The sequence below is a fragment of the Argopecten irradians genome, chromosome 5, assembly GCF_041381155.1.
Source record: "Argopecten irradians isolate NY chromosome 5, Ai_NY, whole genome shotgun sequence".
Lineage (NCBI taxonomy): Eukaryota > Metazoa > Mollusca > Bivalvia > Pectinida > Pectinidae > Argopecten > Argopecten irradians.
In genome coordinates, this window is record NC_091138.1 from 42380621 (window position 1) to 42401832 (window position 21212).

At 35.3% G+C, this 21212-nt stretch overlaps 1 protein-coding gene across 3 annotated transcripts; it reads right to left on the minus strand.

Moving 5' to 3' along the window:
- Window positions 1–114: 114 nt before the first annotated feature.
- LOC138323918 (serine-rich adhesin for platelets-like) lies at window positions 115–21083 on the minus strand. 3 transcript variants are annotated; one of them, XM_069268857.1, is made up of 7 exons: window positions 20863–21083; window positions 6573–6678; window positions 3533–3690; window positions 2887–2911; window positions 2628–2655; window positions 1967–2378; window positions 115–1152 (listed from the first exon to the last, which is right to left on the minus strand). In XM_069268857.1, exons 1-7 carry the CDS (start codon window positions 20915–20917, stop codon window positions 1139–1141), a joined length of 798 nt encoding a protein of 265 aa, XP_069124958.1. In that variant the 5' UTR covers window positions 20918–21083; the 3' UTR covers window positions 115–1138. The 3 variants fall into 3 exon arrangements, with proteins under 3 accessions (XP_069124958.1, XP_069124959.1, XP_069124957.1); XM_069268858.1 differs by lacking the exons at window positions 6573–6678; window positions 20863–21083 and adding an exon at window positions 6327–6353; XM_069268856.1 differs by lacking the exon at window positions 115–1152 and having other exon boundaries at window positions 1950–2378.
- Between the last annotated feature and the right edge of the window lie 129 nt (window positions 21084–21212).

Here is a 21212-nt window from a genome sequence, read left to right on the forward strand (position 1 = left end):
GATTGAATTGAATAGTGTTCCCATTCAAAAATTTTAGCAAAGTATCAAATAACCCGCGCTATACATATAAATATCAATAGGCTATAAATCCCCCTGAATACATTCGGGGGGGGGTTCATCTTGTACTCAAAACCCTTTTTCTTGTTCCAGAGAGATCTTGGACTTTTTGTCTTAATTTGGCATAGGATACTAACTTTTCAACTAGGTACGATTATATCCTCGTTAACTTGATTTATATCGCAGTTATTGTCTCGCCTTCATTTTATTTATCACATTTGCTTCGTTTGATTGTTACGTCATTAATTTGTAGAGATCTTCAATACTCTTGCTGACAGTGTTTGTTTCGCAACCGAAAATGTGAATTATCAAGCGTCTGCTTGAATGAGACAAGTCGTTTCACATTAATAGGTTACGCAATAACAAAATGCGAGGAGGGTCAAAGACGTTTGTGATATCATTATGATAATTGAAAAGTCAATGGTTAAACATTTAAAACAGAATAAATACGGTTAATTTAAGATAATAAGCAATAAAAATGTAATATCATTATAGTTTCTGTTGAGAAGCAAAGAGCCATGACAAAGCCGCTGTTACTACCTGGTAAATGAAGATCTGGTAAACCTAACACCATTTCCGTTTCATTCTCTTTGTTGAAATTGGTATTTTTTGTCTACTAACAATGTATGTCATGTCATTAAACATTACTACGGTGGCTGGGCATGGATATGAAAAATAAGTTATTGCGTGCGAACGCAAATGGATATTGTGTTCATATGCAAAAGTATTGCGTCCACACGCACTATTTCTTACACACAAAAACCATTGCGTGTAAGGCAATAATACTGCAATAACGTTTTATGTTATGTCCTTGCCAGCCACCTTATGAACCAAACTAGGATACAGTTTTGTAAATAACTAATCGTAATAGAGCACTTGCGCAATCCGTATATTGATCATGATTGTTTTTCATATGTTTAGCGCCCAAGAGGCGGCGGGGATTCTCGTTGCCCCTAAACCTTCTTAAGTCATTGGAAACAAATATTCCATCCAGTATTGTGGTATTTAGCACTAATCCCAGCACTTGGAGATTACAAGAGACAAAACACACTCCATCATGGTTTCCGGAGGGACTTGTTGTTCAGAATGACGTAACTACAAGAAAAAAACAAATAACACCTCAATTTATTATTCCGTAATTCCGAGGACGTTGCTCCTATTCTATTAAAAGCTTTTGAAAATTTATGTCACGACATATCCTAGAAGATGGAGATATGCTGATTGGTTTCATTTTATTCGGTTAATTTTACAAACACTAGCTGCGAAATTCGAGAATACAGCTAAAAGATGTTATGAAAATCCACAAGTCCAGAGAAGTAAAGCACGGATATCAAGTTAAACAAAATCGAAAGCGTGGTGACTTATAAAGAATGCAATCCTGGTTCGTGCATGGCCAAGGTGGTTCGAAGTTAAGCAGCCATAAAAGAAATAGATGTCAACGAAACATGTTTCATTATAAAAACGGGATCAAGAACTTTCGTTTAGATTTAATGATATCTAACAAAAACTATAAAAATCCACTAGTTCGGCTTTCCACATCTTGATTATTTAACTAAACCCCAAAAAATGATCATGCGCATCTTTAGATGCGTTTTGTCCTAAAATAAAACTAAAACGGTATCATTTTCATCTTTTTTATTTTGTGTTCATCCTTATTGGTTACATGTTGTTTTTTTGTTTTTGTTTTTGTTTGTAAAATAGTAACCTTTATTACTGTTTCTAAAATACGAAACCATGATTTGTTCAATGATGATTGCCATTTGGTATGGTCAAACCACGAACATCTAAGTGTTTCAACAGCCCACGATCTTTTGGCTGTGAGCTAAAAAAAGAGGAAGATGTTTTCAACCCTTCTGAATTCTTTTTTAATTTAAAATCACGAAACTGTTGTTTCACAAGAACGTATTACCTTTCTCGGTGGTATCTGTCATACGATCTAGGGTTGCAATCCGCTCCAGTGTTGCCATGGATCCAGCGTCGGTGCGACGGCTGTCCATGGTCATTTCATTTGCCGGAACTAAGAGAACCTCTGAATGGGCACGCGTCAGATTTGAATGCGACAATCTTGTTGCCCCGTGACTATTTCTGGAACTAGAAGGCAGTGTTGTAGTTGTGGTAGCACCAGACACTCTGTGCGCAGACCCGGAATTTCGACTTGTTGACGCAGAATATCTATTCGTTGAACCGGAAGTTCGTTTTGAGGATGCGTGATGCTCGTATCCGGTTTGATGGCTCTGGTCCTCGCTGGATTCTGATATAACTACGGCCGGGTCTTGTTGTGATCCACTAGACATTCTTTGTGTGAAATAAAATTCTCTCTCCTGGAAAATGTAACGTCTAATGTTATTTACATGTGTTATTGAATACTATTCTCTCTTTTAAAAATGGAAAACAAGGTTAGGACATTTGTTGCTGTCTTGACAATATTGGAGTTACCTGCCTTGCTGCATTGTCTCAAAAAGTGTATTGTAAAAGATTGATGGATTTGGGAACCAAAAACGTTTCAGACCGTACTTAGACCTTAAAACTCGTTTTACTTATTTCTGCCAATCAAAAGCTGTTATACTTACGATCTGATCATCTGCGTGACTGTGATCACTAAAACAGAACAAGGATACCATATAACCGGTTATTTTAGTAAAAATCGCGATTTCAAGCACGATAATCAAGATAAACAATAGTTTATTATTTATGATAATAAAAGATATAAATTAGTAATTAGAATGTATAAATAATGGAAACGAGTTATGCAATCTAATTAAAATTCGATGTTCATTACGGAGTGTACGGAGTAGATAATGAACTAATTGCGAGTTACATGGAACTTACCTTGGTAATGGGAGGGATTCGGCCTCTGTGTAAAGAAAAAAAAACAAATGAAAGTGAATGATTGGTCAACATGTCGCATTTGTTTACCCGATTTCAAAACAGAGAAGTTCTGCTGTTATGTCTTAAATATTAAATAGTCTTAGAAATTTTGAACATCTGAAACACACGTTTGAATTGCATGAACCATCAATGCTATCACATACACAAAAATATTCCTGATATCATTTTACTTTAGAATGTGAACTACGGTAAAAAACAAATATCTTTATCTCGAAATAAGCATTACCATGGTGATACTTCGAGTTATCAAAGTATTTTGACTAACGATATGCTTCAAATAAACATGGTGTTCAAGTAATATGTGTCTGTTTAAAGTTTAAAGTCGGATTTCGAATTCAGACTCCGGATCCAGCCATAACTTTGGAGTGAAAGACACTAAAAAAATCCTGACCTTCCGACCCTATTTCTTGCCAATGTAATCCTAAACAGACATTTTTTCCCTAATAGATGATGAGTTATTCCCCTTTAAACCCCATTTCACAGAACGAATAAAAAATTCAAATACTATCAACATTTAATTATTATTATTAGCATGTGATACCAACCCCCGTCCCCAACCCCGGGGTTATATATGTTGTACATGTACCTCTCCACGTGGGCTGCGGTACCCCGGCCCACATGGGTATACCGGTCATCTCTATGGAGTGGTCAGGGGCGATAGAACTGTCCGGAGTGTGGACTCGGAAACGGTTATATCTGTGTCGGGGTATCTTCACTTTTCCTTTTGCAATCTCAATGTCCTCCCTATTGATGAATAAAAAAAACAATAAATGCATTTTATTCAAACGTGTTGAATCAAATAGTTTTGCTATATTCCCAGATGCAATGAGTCAAAAACCATGGGTCGGTGCTTTTCTCCGTGAATTACGGCGTCCCTTTTCACCAATTGTTTTATGAATGAAGTGGAGGAAACCCGAAGAAGAATCACCGACCTACGGTCAGTACCTGGGAAATAATGCACGTGGTATTCGAACTCGAAACCCAGAGGTGAACGGTTAGCGGTTATGTGCTTAAACATTTGGAACATCTTTTAAAATAACTCAACCTGTTCCTGTGGCCTGAATATCATCGTTCTAACATGATGGGACAAACGACACCCTCGATAGTCCATGGGTTACATTCAAAAGTCGTGGATACAGTGATAGCAACCCCTGGAGTAGCAAAGATGGACAAAAGCAGTCTCTCTTGTTATGTTATTTGACTGAATGCAAATAGGACTTTAACATACAAACACATCAATGTATATGAAAGGCGATATGTATATTTAGATGTTCTTGTAAATCATTTTAAATCGCTGATGTTTAGCTATAAATTAAGCCTGACGGATTAATTAGCATACATTAATTAATGTCTAGAAGATGTATCGGTTTATCTTTGTATGTCAAAATTGATCTATAGTTAGTAATTAAACATATATATTGTAATAATTAAAATTTCTGATAAGTTAGGTATGTTCGATTTGGATAATTGATGAATCGGTATAAAGATATGTTTTACACTAAACGGATACATGGAATATATACGAACAGATTCGGCAATATCGTTGCAGGTTGAGATATAAAGATGCATAACAAATTTCACCTATTAAATTAATGTATGAGGCTAGCTTGGAGCTTGTTAGGAGCGGTAAGTTCACACGGAACTAAAACGATATACACAGCACTGAGACCTCCGGAAATATGTGATATAATTTTCTTTGTCTCCTTCGTTCCGACCACAGGGACCTGGCTATGATACATATATTTATCAACCGTTAGTCGGAAATTCGCGCCAAGTCCCTGTGGTTCCGACTGACTTAACGAAACAATGCATAAAACGTCTCTCTGTAAGGCTACGGTGCAAGTGGGTAGGCCATTTTCCTTTTGCTCCACTCGGATACCATGCAGTAAAACGCTTTTATAACAAACCCTGTGTGGATCAGGAACATCACTTAGTTACAGACAGTTCATTATACTCATATTGTATGAACTTTGACGGGGGATGAACATTACTACGTTATAATTTAATTTCAAATGTTACACTCATTTCTATTGGTTAGACCTTTGAGGTTATTTTTCCATAGACCGAAAGAATTGTACGTCAAATATAATGACGTCATACATACCGAACGGTTTCGCGGGGAATTTAAAAAGCGGCACAGTCATTGGCCAAACTGAATTATTGGAAAGATATCGATGCGCCTCAACTCAATTTGTTTTCATGTAAAAGAAAGTAAAATCACGAAAATTTATGCCTAATTAGTACCTAAGTGAGGTATCTGAATTAAATTATAAGCATTATTCTCAGTGTTTTGGGGGTTATGAAGTCATAGACAAAAACCGCATGGACTTTTTTTTCCGCGTCTATGAAGAATGTCCTTCCGTTTTTTTGTCTATGACTTCATGACCCCAAAAGATATTGAGAATAATGCTTAAATAATAACCTTGAATTTGTTGTAATTGTCTTCGTTATAGTCGACCTTTTTATTTCAAATATATGATTTTCAGCTTGTATTGTCAACTATAAGACCATTTAGGTTAGTATGTGTTTTATTTTTTATGTTGTTTGATGTCTTCGGCAGCATGTTTCAGTGATAATGAAAGATTTTCAATGATCACAGAACAGTCAGCCATGCACACACGCAAAACATTATAATTCTGGGGAAACCGTTCATAACTGACATTAAAATGTCCCGACATCTTACCACGAGCCCTCCATCTCTGGGTCGCGAGTTCGAATCCTATGTGGGGCAGTAGCCAGTTACTGGCCGCTGGTCAATGGTTTTTTTTCCTGGTATTCTGGCATTAACCTTATCACACTAGACATTTCCCGTCGATCAGTCCGTCAGAACTCCGTCAGGATATTGACCGAATGACGAAGTGAACGAAGGAAAGTACATTCATATAACTAAAGATGCTCCACCGCCGACAGACCATAAGTAATACTTATCATTTGAACAATAATTGGTGTTTTATCGTGTATATGTATGTCTAATTAACACAAAAAATAATATAAAATAAATTGTTTTGCCTTTGGTGCATGTGTAATCGGTACTTCATTCCATCATGATAGGATAAAGTGGCACGGAATTTTTTCGGGATGCAATTAATTATTTTTTTATATTTTTAACTTAAAGTAAAATAAGAAGCTCAAACTTTTCAATGGACCAAATGGTGTAAAGTAAGTAACTTTTGTAACTGAAGAAAAATACTAAATCGTCTGCTTCTGTTATCCATAGTGAAAAAAATCCCATTTGTCAGCGGTGGAGCATCTTTAATTAAGGTTTATAATGTTAAATCGGCATTTTAAAACTCTGACATGGTCCGATTGATATCAGAAAACTTCGGGTTACACGCAACTCTGATAGATCAGAACGTCTCTTTAGAGCCAATTTCACTTACCATATAGTGACCATGATTGCCATGACAACGATTTCACTTACCATATAGTGACCATGATTGCCATGACAACGATTTCACTTACCATATAGTGACCATGATTGCCATGACAACGATTTCACTTACCATATAGTGACCATGATTGCCATGACAACGATTTCACTTACCATATAGTGACCATGATTGCCATGACAACGATTTCACTTACCATATAGTGACCATGATTGCCATGACAACGATTTCACTTACCATATAGTGACCATGATTGCCATGACAACGATTAGGATGAAGAAAACACCGGCTACTACAGATGATGCGATGATCCCCAGCAGTGCCCTGTCATAACAATACACACCTGCAACAAAACAATCGTACATCATTTGTATACCTGAGTTGATTCAGTACAGTATGTATACATGAGTTCATTAAGGGCAGCATTACACAATGTCTAGAATGATATATGATGAATTCTGTATAAACCAAGTTCAAAATTAATGAAATTAAAACCGTTTTGGCGTTTTGAAAACAGTTAACGTTTGTGCCCATCACAAACCGCAATACCTTTTGTTATTCAATTCGTCTGCTCCTGTTTTTGAGAGAGAACATCTTTAGCTTACATGGGGATAACTGCCAAATCAATGACATGTTGTCTTTTTAACAGAAAATATTAAAAGTAAAGCACATTACTATTTGCTGCAAGTGGTAATTTAAATGTCAAGATATAATAAAGTCAAAGTGTTATACTTTTGAAACGCCTTACAACATTTCCTGAGTGAAAATAGCCTATGATTTTCTGGTGTCTCTGTATTCACCAGGGTATAAAATCAAAACCGGTAGCTTTTGGGCCTTGCTAATTTCATTACAGGCAATATCCTCGTTTACGACCACAGACGGACATTCCTTTAGATGTGATATTTTACTATACCAATGATATAATGACGAGTGGTCAGATTTATTGGTCAGTCTGCTATTAATACACGTGTATGACGCCCAGTTGTGTTAGGGACACCATGTTTGACTGTCACCTGTCAATCATACCTAATATAGTATGGACAGTATTACATGTTAGTAAACATTCCTGTTTATGCACGAGAACAATATGTGCTATAACACAGGGACCTGGCGATCAGTGACACTCTATGGCTTTTTTGTGGAGTATGTAGACATTTCATATTCTCTATTGCACATTTCCAAGAATTGTGGCGATTTAGATTAATATTCGGTTGCATTTTTTACCTGTTCAGCATTTGAAATTCTTGGACGGACCAAAGTACATATAATATATGTTAGAAACTGATTACCATGTCACTGTGACAAAGAAATATCAAAATACATGTAGATAGAAACGACATCCCAGGTCCCTGTGGCAGCATTACGTCCTCATGTGATAGCGATGTTAAATCCCTTGATTTAAGGATAGTTATTAGACTTTAAGTACAACAATGGCTAAGAAATTCTCCGAAAGTTAACTTCCATTACCAACTACCGCCATTAAAGCCTATGTTTAGAGTTTCACGCGAAATAAATGACTCTCTATCATGATTGCAACGTTAAAGAATTTCCAATATGGCAGGTTACCAATTTCTTTTTTATTATCTGTGTGTTTTGTTTTTGCTTCGCTGTCCGTACTTTTCCATATTTTGCGCAATCTCCAAAGTTTGACTTAAATCTGATCCCACAACAAATTATTTAGTCAATCGAATCAATGATTGAAGATGCACCAAGAGCATCAGGTACCACTTCGCATAGATTTATTGAGTCGTTGCACAAATGAGTACATTCCTTTTAAGGAAATCTGGATTTTTTTTTTCGAATATTTTTCACAACAGCGAACGATTAACTAAAAACTTAATACACCAAAAGTTCGGTGCATGTTCAAATCAATAACGCCGTAATATGTAACCATGGAAACATGTCCGCGCCATTAATCTTGAAGAGTGCATCCTCAAATTACGCATGCGTCACTTCCGGCAAGAGAGAGAGACGCAAGACATTAACAGATACTTACCACTGAAATAAAGAAATAAAGCAAATTAAAAACAACACTAAATATCGATCTTGATGAGGAGGACGAGGGTCTGGATTGTATTTAAAACTCGTACTTAGAAACGAGGCTGACGTGTGATTCCGACCGGAAGCGACTGATCAGCCGACAATGGATTATGTCTAGGAGACAAACTATCCATTAATCTAGCCTGGTATTTTTCACTTTCCATCGAACACGGAGACTGAAAAATGGTTTATGGTTATTCTAGACCATTTGTTTTCTGGGATCTTGTAAATCTTCGGGAAATGCTGCGGATTAATGGCTTGATAGATAGACCAATGACAAAGAAAGCACACACCGCAAACAGATTTATAACTTGGGGAATACTTCTGTACGTGTAGCACAGTCTTCTCGCGACTTCTCTCTCACACTTCATAACTCCACGATTATTCTTGGATAAAATTTAACCTCATGTTAAACTTCAAATGCCTTAACCTTTGGAGATTCATTTTTTCTACCAACATCACATAACAACATAATTTCTTAACTTCTGGAATATGTTTACTTGATTTAAGCATAGCTAATAGCTGGTGTTTACCAAGTTGTCATTGCATAGTTACTTTGAAAAAATGGGGAACAATTATGACCATTACTAAACCGCAATGCTTGATAAAGTATGCATAAGTTGTGGTAGCAAAATAGGTATATATACATGAGATTTAATTTAGATAGTCACCCATTTCCCTGTCCTAAATTCAAAAGTAGCAGATAAACTATTATAGGTAGACATGTGATTTTATTCCGGGAACTCATGTACCTCAAATACAGTAGTAAAAACGACAAATATCAACATGCCTAAATGTAACCACCTTATTTTGATACAAAACGCCAAAATTTTCCGATGCCAAAACATCCAAATTTACGGTATTTCTCACCCAAACCGTAAAGAGTAATGACAAGTTGTTAAACTGTAAGCATGGAAATATATACGCGAGTGGGGGATTTACGCTAACTGCAAGAAAACAAATTTACCGCGAAAATTTCCCCTACGCGTCATATTAGTTAATGAATGGACTATGCTGCTAAGAATCCGAAGGTATCGCAAAAATAATACTATGCGAAAGGTTTCTACAAATCGCGAAATTAAGCTCTCGCGTAAATACTTACATTTACAGTATGTAGTTCTGTGATTTTATGGATTACAACACACAAAAAAAACTTAACTCTTGTTCAAGACTCCCAGGAGAGACAGATCCTTGATAAATATGGCAATAAAAACATAAGCGTATACGAGTAATGGATCATCTTTATAAATGATAATCGAGGTTCCTCTTGTCTCTCTATCTGTAATATGTAAGTAAATGTAAGTAAATGTTACTGTACCGATTAGCGGAACAGTTTGCTTTTACAAGAGTCCTCTATTAGATTTATGACCAGTGTCTACGCGAGATAAACCCGTCGGCTGGACATCGTAAGCTGGATGAACTTTTGCGATTAAACATTAATGATAGTGACGCGTTTCGGAGTCTGACTTTGCCATCAGGAGTTGGAAACCATGACGTCGTATCATGGCTATGAAAACATCCTCATGGCTGTTTTACAGTTCTAAACTTGCACCATCCTCGACATTCAAGGGGTTACTATCACTGTAGTATAACGATAATGGATATACCGACAGTGATAGTATATTTTCGAGTACTGGGAATGCCCTTGTTCCACCTCGATTGTTTGAAACGGTATTAGGATGTCGAAATGGGATTGAATCGGGAATATTCGTGACTCGTTTATCAATTTTGCGATATCGAAAATAATTAAGAAGTGACGTTGATTGAACCCTGTTACACGTCATAGGTGAACCCGTACAGAACCCCAGATTACTTACTGTAAACCAACTTTGAATTCGCGAAAAAAATGCCTCGAAAATATCGTTGGACATGCAAACGCGAAATTAATTCACCGCAAAATATCATTGGACATGCAAACGCGAAATTAATTCACCGCAAAATATCATTGGAAATACAAACGCGAAATTAATTCACTGCCAAATACCTTTGGACATGAAACGCAAATAATTGAAACGTTTGACATAATCGAAATTAATTTACCGCAAAATATTGTGGGATGCAAACGCGAAATTAATTCGCAAATATCATTTGCAAACGCGAAATTAATTCACCGCAAATATCGTTGGACATACAACGCGAAATTAATTCACTGCCAAATACCTTGGACATGGAAACGCAAATTATTCACCGCAAAATATCGTTGGACATAAGTGCCAAATTAATTCACCACCAAAATATTGTTGGGCATAACCACCAAGTTAAATTCACCGCCAAAATGTCGTTTGACATAATCGCAAAATTAATTTACCGCAAAATATTGTGGGACATGCAAACGCGAAATTAATTCACCGCAAAATATCATTGGACATGCAAACGCGAAATTAATTCACCGCAAAATATCGTTGGACATACAAACGCGAAATTAATTCACTGCCAAATACCGTTGGACATGGAAACGCGAAATTAATTCACCGCAAAATATCGTTGGACATAAGTGCCAAATTAATTCACCACCAAAATATTGTTGGGCATAACAAGTTAATAACACAAGTTAATTCACCGCCAAAATGTCGTTTGACATAATCGCAAAATTAATTTACCGCAAAATATTGTGGGACATGCAAACGCGAAATTAATTCACCGCAAAATATCATTGGACATGCAAACGCGAAATTAATTCACCGCAAAATATCATTGGAAATACAAACGCGAAATTAATTCACTGCCAAATACCGTTGGACATGGAAACGCGAAATTAATTCACCGCAAAATATCGTTGGACATAAGTGCGAAATTAATTCACCACCAAAATATTGTTGGGCATAACCAACAAGTTAATTCACCGTCAAAATGTCGTTTGACATAATCGCGAAATTAATTTACCGCAAAATATGGTGGGACATGCAAACGCGAAATTAAATTCTCTGTGATGATAAGTCGGTTTACAGCAATATATACAAAGTTTGTCCAAAATACACTTTAGACACTCGCTTCCTTTGATAGCTGTATTGATACATAAAGATTTAAATCAACTGGAGTGAACCTCCTCGCAAAAAAAGTCCTAAAAAATCTTTTTTTGACATATCGATGTTGAAAGCGAGTTTGCGGAAGTAGGCGAAACATTAACAGCCAAATGCAATTTCGAAATTGACGTCACTCCCCTAATCCTCACGTATGTTGTCAATAAAATTATCACGTATAACTGTTTGGAAGAGTAAAACCATAATGTAATAAGAATGGTTTCAACTTGATTGTTTTGGTCCTATATACAATAACCTCTAACCGAACGTTAAAATATATTGAATGATCGATAGCCTCGGAGCTCGCTAGTGTAAAACTATTAGGTGACGAGGAATAACGCGAAGGGACCAAGAATATCACTGTCACCAGTTTATATTGTACCATTAGGACTGGCTCATAAACCGAACACTTTAGATACAAATAGAAAAAGTGAAAAAAGTGAAATTGCACATAACCTACAAACGACTGGTGATTCCTTCTATGTCCTTTCAAATTCGCCCCTCCATATCTGCCCGATAAACACGAGTACTAGTGCGAACGAACCGGAAATGGACAAACTTCCATATTGTTTTTCTCTAGAAGACTTCTGAACAAAGAGGCATAAGGTCGACAATTAAAGCTCAAGTTACCTCTTTAGTATGTCCTTAAGTGAAAACATGTTTTATTACTTTGCCACGCACTAGTAAACAAGGGGTTTAAGCACATGTGATCTCAACGAAGCTAACGCTTTCTAGCAACATGAAACTCTACAATGCATTGCCGCTAACATCCTTTTGGCCCTAACGTTCAACTGACTACATCCAACCTTAATAGCATAGACTGATTCATTAAGAAACAAATTGGCATTGAACATTATAAATATCCTATTTAGGACAATTCTTAATTAGTTAAAGTGCTATGTGCCGTAATTATCAGATTCACGAATCAAGAAGGTTTTTTGATATTTTCATTCACCACCAAAAATTACCAACATGCAACATTTTGAAAATTACAAAATCTAACGCAATACATAAGCTTAGGTTTTCATTTAACTAGTATAAATAAGAGCTGAAAATGATGTTGACAGTTCTGCCAAAAATCATGATATTTACTATCTTTACAGTGCAGTGAAATAAATACATACAGTGACACCAACGAGCCAATTTGTCGTCTACAATTTAATTTCATATTTGTACCGTGTTAGTAATTGGTAAGTGATTTCTGCAAGTACGTTTTCATCTTAACATACATAAGGCATAAAAACAAGAATTTTACAGTCCATAAATCCTGTGTTGTAACCAATGTTTATAAGCCTTCTTACCTGTGTGTCTGTCCATTTAAATGTTTCACAGCTTAATTCATCAAAATTTATGGTTTTCAATATATTACCGAAGAAAAAATATAACGCCAGGTTATGTCTAAAATTTCGCCCGGTTATGGCACATTTAGGCATTTTTAGGCAAGTTTAAGTTCAAGTTTAACTCGTGAGCAAGACGAGATTAATATCCCACCTTACAGTTTCAACTCGACTCAATTTATGGAGTTTTAGGAAAAATGAAAAGGGTCTTTTTCAGAAAAGAGTATGGTTTTTCAACTACGTACAAATGATACAAAAAATCACTGTTTCACTGTCATATTCTAGGCCAAAGATAACGACATTTTTCTTTTACGATTGCCTTTCCTGAATCTACCAATTACTACCAATTTCCAGCTCAGGGCCATCAATATGAAAATATCATAAGTGATGCACCGGGCATACGCCGCTTGATGGACAGAGCACACTGGCTACAATCATTCCGACCATTTGGGTCAGATGATAATACAATTCATTCAAAGATCAAGAAGACCTTTTCATGTGCAATTCACCACCAAAAGCTACCAATATTTCGAGAATTGCAGTACTTGCATGCATCTATTTAGGTTCTAATTCTACAAGTGCAGTTAAGAGCTGAAAAGTATTTTATGCAGTATTACAGTTTTGTGAGAAATTGTGATTTCTGAAAGAAAGTTTCCTTCTAAACTAACAAATGGCATAAACAAAACAAGAATTTTACTTAACTCATCAATACTTACGATTTTCATTAGAAAACTGAAGAAAAAATAACGTGTCGAAATGTTCGCCCATGTTTTGGCACATATGATTCAAAACAATATAAAGTTAAATGTGTCGTAACTGGTTATTTTTTAAGTAATCTATTGGAAACCATCAGGTTTAATTAATTAAGTTGTGAAAACCATTCAAATGGTCAGACAATCATTTATGATGCATTATCAACTGAAAAAATCCTGTTTTCGATGCCTTATGCATGTTTAGGTGGAAACTCACCTTCAAAAATCACTACAATTTAAATAATGTTAAATGTGAAATTGACGACTACAACTTGGCTTCATGATCTGACAATATGTACTCATTTCACTGCACAGTAGAATCAAAGATGCAAATATAATGATTTTTGACAGTACTGTCAAAAATCATTTTCAGCTCTAATTTGTACTATAAATTTAAAACTTATGCATTGCAAGTATTGTAATTCTTATGCAAGTATTGTAATTCTTAACATTTTGGTAGTTTTTGGTGGTTGAATAAAAAGTTCTTGATTCATGAGTATGAAAATTACGGCCCATATAACTTTAATAGTTCACTGTTCTGATTACAAAAATCAAATTTTGACACTGGATTATACACAAAGCTCTGTTTTTATTTCACATTTTGGGCGCTGTTTATATTTAACCTATCTATCTCATTGACACCACACAATGTTCAGTGCATATTACGCGTGGGTGATTATTAATTCTCTTTTGATTGACACTGTATATTTTTATAGTTGTAGGCGTATCAGCTGTGCAGGGGAATTAAGGTTATCCCTAACCTGCCAGCCCCCGAAATCTATCCATCACTGAAAGGTGGGGCAACTGCCCATGGGATCGGAAGTGTCACGTCATAATTGTACCGGAGTTTACACTGTACGTTAAACTTCTGAAAATTAAAAAAAATAGCACTGTTATTATCTATCTGTTCAGAGAATGTCTGTAAACTTTACATGCGTCCTTCCCTCTGATAAATCTGTTCCGACTTTAAAGATCTTTCTAAGTACTTTGCTTACTGTATTGACAGTAATGACTTAATGATGTCTTTGTTGTTTTTCTCGTCAGGTTCATAAAGGCGTAAGAAGTAAACATAAACCGTATGCTGTGAGTTATCTTACACTTGAGTAAACGCAGCGGTTGTCGCGCAAGAATACGTACACCGGAACATTGACTTTATCAAGTTATATTGTGTCTGTATTAAAAAGTGTATTTACATATGTTAAATATATACATAGTTCGAATGTAACGGAAATCTTAACTCATAAATCAGAAAAAAAACCTTTAAGAAATATTATATCAATGAAATTAAATGATAAAAATATTGTGGAACTATATTTTGTTTACTCTCTGAACTTGAATACTGTTTTAAACACAAGTAAAAACAAAAATTAAAAATCATTTCTCTGTTAAAACAACATAGGGAATAGATTATTTTTTTGGGACAAACAGGATATATAATTTTTACTGTTTGGGGAGAAACAGGATATCAACTTCACTACAGGTGCGTTCGTTTTGAACGATTAGCAAAAACGTGATAGACTCACTTATCTGGTCGTTTAATGACGGTTAAGTCACAGGGACTTGTAATGCAGAAGGGATGGGTCTGCTGTACATTTACTAAATACGAGGACAAGGGAACCAACGGAATGACTTAACTAACCACACCTACCAACTCATCCTCGATATTTCATGGGTTACTTTCACTGTCGTCATATCTACCATGGATTTTTTATGGAAACTTTTGTCCATTTAATAGTGTTTTCTCACTCAAGCACACTCCATAGTAATTAGATATCCATTAATATTACTAGTAACAATAATGTGGCTGATGGGAATGAAGAGGACGATTGATGATGACGATGATGATGATGTTGCTGTTGTTTATGTAGATGAAGATGATGATAGTGAGACTGATTATAGACGATGACTATATATGGTCGATGATGATATTCTTGTTGTTGTTGATGATGATAAAGACGAGGGCTATGATGATTTTGATGATTATGATTATGACATTGATGACAATGAATATGATGATGTTGATGGATGGTGATGAAGATGATTAATATGAAGACAATGATGAGTATAATGTTTCTGAAGATGATGATAATGATGATGATGATGATATGATATGATGATGATATGATGATGATGATGATGATGATGATGATGATGATGATGATGATGATATGATGATGATGATGATGATGATGATGTTGATGATGATGATGATGATAATGATAAAGACGATGCGGATGATGATGAGAATGACAATGATGATGTTATATCACATTATTGTTTGAATATGGGTTTGAAAAATAAAAAAAGTTACAAAATATTACTTGTAATCCAAAACGGTTTTTTTTCTTCTCCTTCTTAAAACAAAGTCATTAAATATAGACAAATATAAAGCAGCCAAAAGCATGCGTTGGCGCTTTTGCGACGGAAGCAATAGATAGCTTTAAATGTTGAAGTTACGTCACAAGTTCATTATTTCTGTAGAATGCCGCTATTTGTCATCATGATGTGTTTTTGAATTAACAAGAGGCTTATTATTCGTTGCGAAGACAATCAATGCGCCTTTTTCAGTATTTTTGTTCAGTAGATTTATTGCTCAGGAAGACCTGTGTTATACGATTGTACGTCTCGTTAGCTATTTCGATCCATTTTTCAGAAATAAAAATAACTTCCCTAAACAATTTCAGCTACCTCAAATGTTGTTGATTTACACCGAGAAGAATAATTGTTAAAAACCTAACTGCAATAGTTGAAACCCATCACTACAGAACTAAACAGTTTAGATTACTTTTTGTTTTTCGTATTCCCCAATCTGTATGACCTTATAAGCTGTCTATTACGTCAGCCAGCCTTTCTGCGGAAATTCTGAATTAGTTCAACTGTCTTTGCTCTCCCTAGTCAACGGATGTAATTTAAAAGATCCTAAGTTTATGTCCAGAATGCAGACCCTAAGAATTATTTCTGACTGCGAGACTACATTAATGTGGGTTGTTTTCCTCCCGGGAGAAAGTAGATAATGAAATCTTTAAATCAGAATGTGTTGGTGTTTCAGCACTTGGTATATGTGTCTAATTTAAAATCAGGATAACCAGAGTTTTGCAAGGAAAATGGCAATACTGTGTAGCGCTTAAAATGCGTGGGGTCAAAAGTTCGCGATTTTCTTACACGGGACATATTTGCAAATGTTAAATTCGCATTATATAGACTACTTTGTGAATTAAAACTTTGAAACCTTAAACGATACTATTGTTATTATCTACGGCAATAAGTATTTAAATATTTGACATGTGTCTAGAATTCGATATTTAACGGCTTTAAAGTATTTCGTCATCCTCGATACCCCAGGGGTTACTATCACTTACTTTTTATCCACCCCTGCACTATTACAGTGTAAAACTGAACGCATCGGAAAACACAGGTAATTTCATCCCTTGATATACATCATGCACATAAAATGAATTGTATAACGGTACATTGTGGTCGACTGTGTTGTATTGAAGTCGGGCGTCGCTCTCTCTGTAATCCCCAAAGGAAGGCTCTGCAGGCATATCATTAGTATGGTTTTTTTTCTCTTGAACAGCCTCCAGTTTTACTATGAGATAATCCAAAGATGTAGAGATCTTAAGTGATCGTAATCCCTGGAGTATTATGGAAGGTATTTGGTAAGAATTATTTCTTAAGTTTGTCAACAGTGAACGTTATTTACAGAAGATTGCCTGATAAACGACTTGCTGTGCGCCGATAGACGTGGGTACTTTCACTGTCGTTATATTCATCCCTGGAAAACTGAAGGCAGTTCAGGAGAGAAAAAACTGACCAATCACAGCCCTGCAGAGATTTCCTTTGACGACTACAAAGCAATACAGTCAACCACAATATACCGTTATTTGCGTCTTTGCTGTACCAAACTACCTGCTGATTTGTTATTTAAACAGTTTTGCTATGACATAGTCCAGAGGTGGATATAATGTCGGTGATATTAACCCATGGAGTATCGTGGATGGTCCAGGGGTGGATATAACGACAGTGATAGTAACTCCTGAAATGTCGATGATGATATAGAAGTAACCGTCTTTAAGTTGCCCTATAAAATACTACCACCTGTTTATTTTGGTGTTTAATCAAATACTCTACCTCTCGATCGTATATATTATCTCACTGAGGAACTCATTAATACTCAAATTAATTCCTAGTATCAAAACAATCAGGTAAATGGTTGGACAACATGTATAACCTACATTCCTGAAATAAATATGTAAATATATTTACATCAATTTACTTCTCGTCGCGTTGTAACTTTAAGCAAGAAAAAACTCGAGTTTCGGGAAAGGTAATATTTGCTAATTCTGTCCCTGACATTTCAAAATTTCCTAGTGAATATGTCAAAGCTATAAGATCATGAAGCAATTTAGATTTAACGTTTCCAATCAAAAATAGCAAACATTTTGCAGCGTTATTTTTTATTAACTAAGTCTAAACTTCAGAATCTGAATGTTGTATTATTTCAATTGTTATCTAATCTACTGTTGTGATATAATACGGCATGTTACATTTCCATATACAATTAATGTATCTGAGGAAACCAAATACAACTGTTAAAACAAACTATTTCTTCACTAATATAAAATGAATAGCTAAAACGTCACAAAAACTGTTGGAGTAAATAGGGTTAAGTTTTATTTCAAAGTCTTAAAGCAGGCTGTGGAAATAGTTTTTTCGGAAGAATATGACTTCTTTAATGCCTTAATGACCTTACGCGACCAGCCTATTGGTAGACATTACACCTGGATGTCACCCAGAAAGATTTCAAATTCGGGGTCACTTAAATGAAAGTGATGTTATGCAGAGAATGTAAAATTTAACAAAATGTATGCATTATCATGCAAAAGGCAACACGTAAGTGCATGTTTTCTGACGAGGTAAACAAACTGTTACCGATAACCCCGCGACATTAATATCGTGTGTCATTTTTCATTACCTGTGGCTTAATTAGTCTGGGTGATTTATTAGAGCACTTGATGACTCATACAAGTGGGCTTTGTTTTATCTCGAATAACTGCCCATCCATCGAAAGTATTATATCAAGATTTAGCTACAATAATAACAGTTCAAGTTTCATCGAGTTTAAATTGTGGCCTCATCCCTTGTTTAGCCTTGATAACATATTGAAAGTCCATATCCCTCTCACTGACAAGAACGTGTCTCGTAAGGCTTAACATCATATGCTTGGTGTCAATTTTAAATTTTAACACAAGTGTATACTGTTACAATATTCATCACGTTTTATGTAAATTGACATGTGATATTTTAATAAAATATATTGCATAGTAATTAATCAATCTAAGTCAACAGTACACCTAATGCTTCTGACGATGTAAACAAATGAATGTAATCGTGTGGTCTAACAAATGAAACTATCCTCCATTTAAACCGTGTCGTCTGCATCCTTTTTTATTCATTTCTTGGGTATTCTTTATCTATGAAGTTGTTACGCAAAATTGTGTCATAACTCTCAATGTCCTTGGTTCAATGCGATCCCCTTTGTTTCCGGATCCCTCAAGGAGGGATCACAATTGAATCATGGGTCAAAAAGCATTGGTGATCTTTGCCAGTCTTTTTTCTATCTACTGAGACATTCAAAAAAGGTCGCCTCTTGGTATCAATACTTCACAAAAGTTGCAAAACCTTTTTTTCGTATTTAATATAGTATTTTTATCACGTGTGTTTAAGCTACAATTTAAAACCATTACTCGCAGTTTCAGTAGACCTATTTTATTTTGACTTTGCAGAAAATGGAACAAAAACATCACGAGATTGTTGTTGTCTGAATATCCATGGCGACATTTATGTCTTAAGTAGTATATCATTTCTAGAGACCGTAATGTCATACCTCTTATTTACAAGGTTAAAATAATGGATTTTGCATCAAACTGACTTTTTCTCTACGCAGACAACAATTGTTTTCGCTGACAACATTTTCAACAAACGAAGACTTTCGATTTACAGTAAAGAAATGACTGTTTTCCAATAAAATTTACATTCTGCAAGATACGTTGAATCAATGACTTCTTTGCTAAAAAGTTTACACTCTGAAAGACAGTGAAACAATAACTATTTTTCTCTCAAAAGTTTACATTCTGCCATTCTGCAAGACGCGATAAAGCAATTATTCTTTTCTGAAATGTTTACACTCTGAAGGACACATGTATTAAAACAATGACAATTTTTTCTCAAAATTTAAACTCTACAGGACCAGACGACATTAGACATTAAATTCGTTGAATAATTTTATGGTGTGTCTCTTTTCAGTAAACGGCGTAGGTATTAAACTTTTCAATAAAACATCAGTTTCTCACTAAAGCCAATGAGTGTATCAGAACAGAACACAAAGCACGTAATAAAATATTGTTAAAGTGAAAGGTCGCTTTGAGGATTCCAACGATCGATTGTCTTTTACAATACAACAGTGAGATTAGTTTTTGTTTAAAATGACAATAGGCTTAGGGGAAGATTATAAAATTCTGTCTCGAAAGTTCTCTGTCTTCCATCGATTCTATGTAACGATAATGCAATTAAACAATTACAGTGTAGTTGATTTGTGTACTAATTAATACATCTTTCAGTAATTGATAACTTAGTGTGGCATTAAACAATGATTTAATACATAATTCATTAATAATTGAAGTGTAATCTGCTTCTCCGAGTTCAATTTTGCGTGGGCGTTTTGTACGAGTTTGTAGCGTGTGCGTGAACTACAAATCAAAAAGCGGAGGGTAATACTTCTCAACCTTTACACTTTGGATATTTTAATCGGAATGTTATATCAATTTTCAAAGTTCTGATCCTTCCTAATGTAGTACTATTTAAATCTCTGCTAATGTATTCTAACATTATATCGCCCATGAAAACTGAGCTCAGATTATTTTTAAGACTAGTACAATTATTACGAATCATTCAAATTTGTACCCCAAAACTGAAAACATTGATTAATAACATTGTATACTACGCCTCAAGAATGCATTGTGAAGATGTTAGAATTTTAACTTATTAATAATATCATACTCATTAAATAAATATTTCATATCCTTTCAGTTACTCGTACCGTCTTATAAGCTCTATATAAGATTTACTTTAGTTGGATCCTGTTTTTTTCGTTCTTAAGTCTAACCCCCAAGGGTTCGTAGAGACAAGACAATAAAGATAACATTAATCATCGATAATTAGCTCATCTATCCGTATTAGACATGAACAAGTGACACGCGACTGAATGTTAGCGACATCTGGTTACAGAGATGATATACCGCATCTACAAACAAAACAACAGATGTCACAATTAATCGTTATGCCTCGAGTTATCGGGGCAATATAAAAATAAACTTACCTTGAGGAAGAAGCATAAAGATAATAATTTCCACAAATATTTTCGAGTAATCCATATTTCTGTTTTGGTAATTATCCCCAGAATTAATTAACAATTTCCTTAATCAGTTTGTTTTAAAACAGGTGGATCCGTGTGAAAACCATGTGACTCAGTATAGCAGTGGCCAATGTATACGAAACGAAACTCCTGAATGTGTTGTGTGCATCCAAATAAAGGCGAGCCGGGACTGCCGAGTACGTTTTGTAAGGACGTTTTTGACTGGTTGATTGTCACAGTTGGACGGACGCGGCCATATACATGTCAACACAAACGATAATTTGACGTCAGGGCATGCAGGTTATTGTATATGC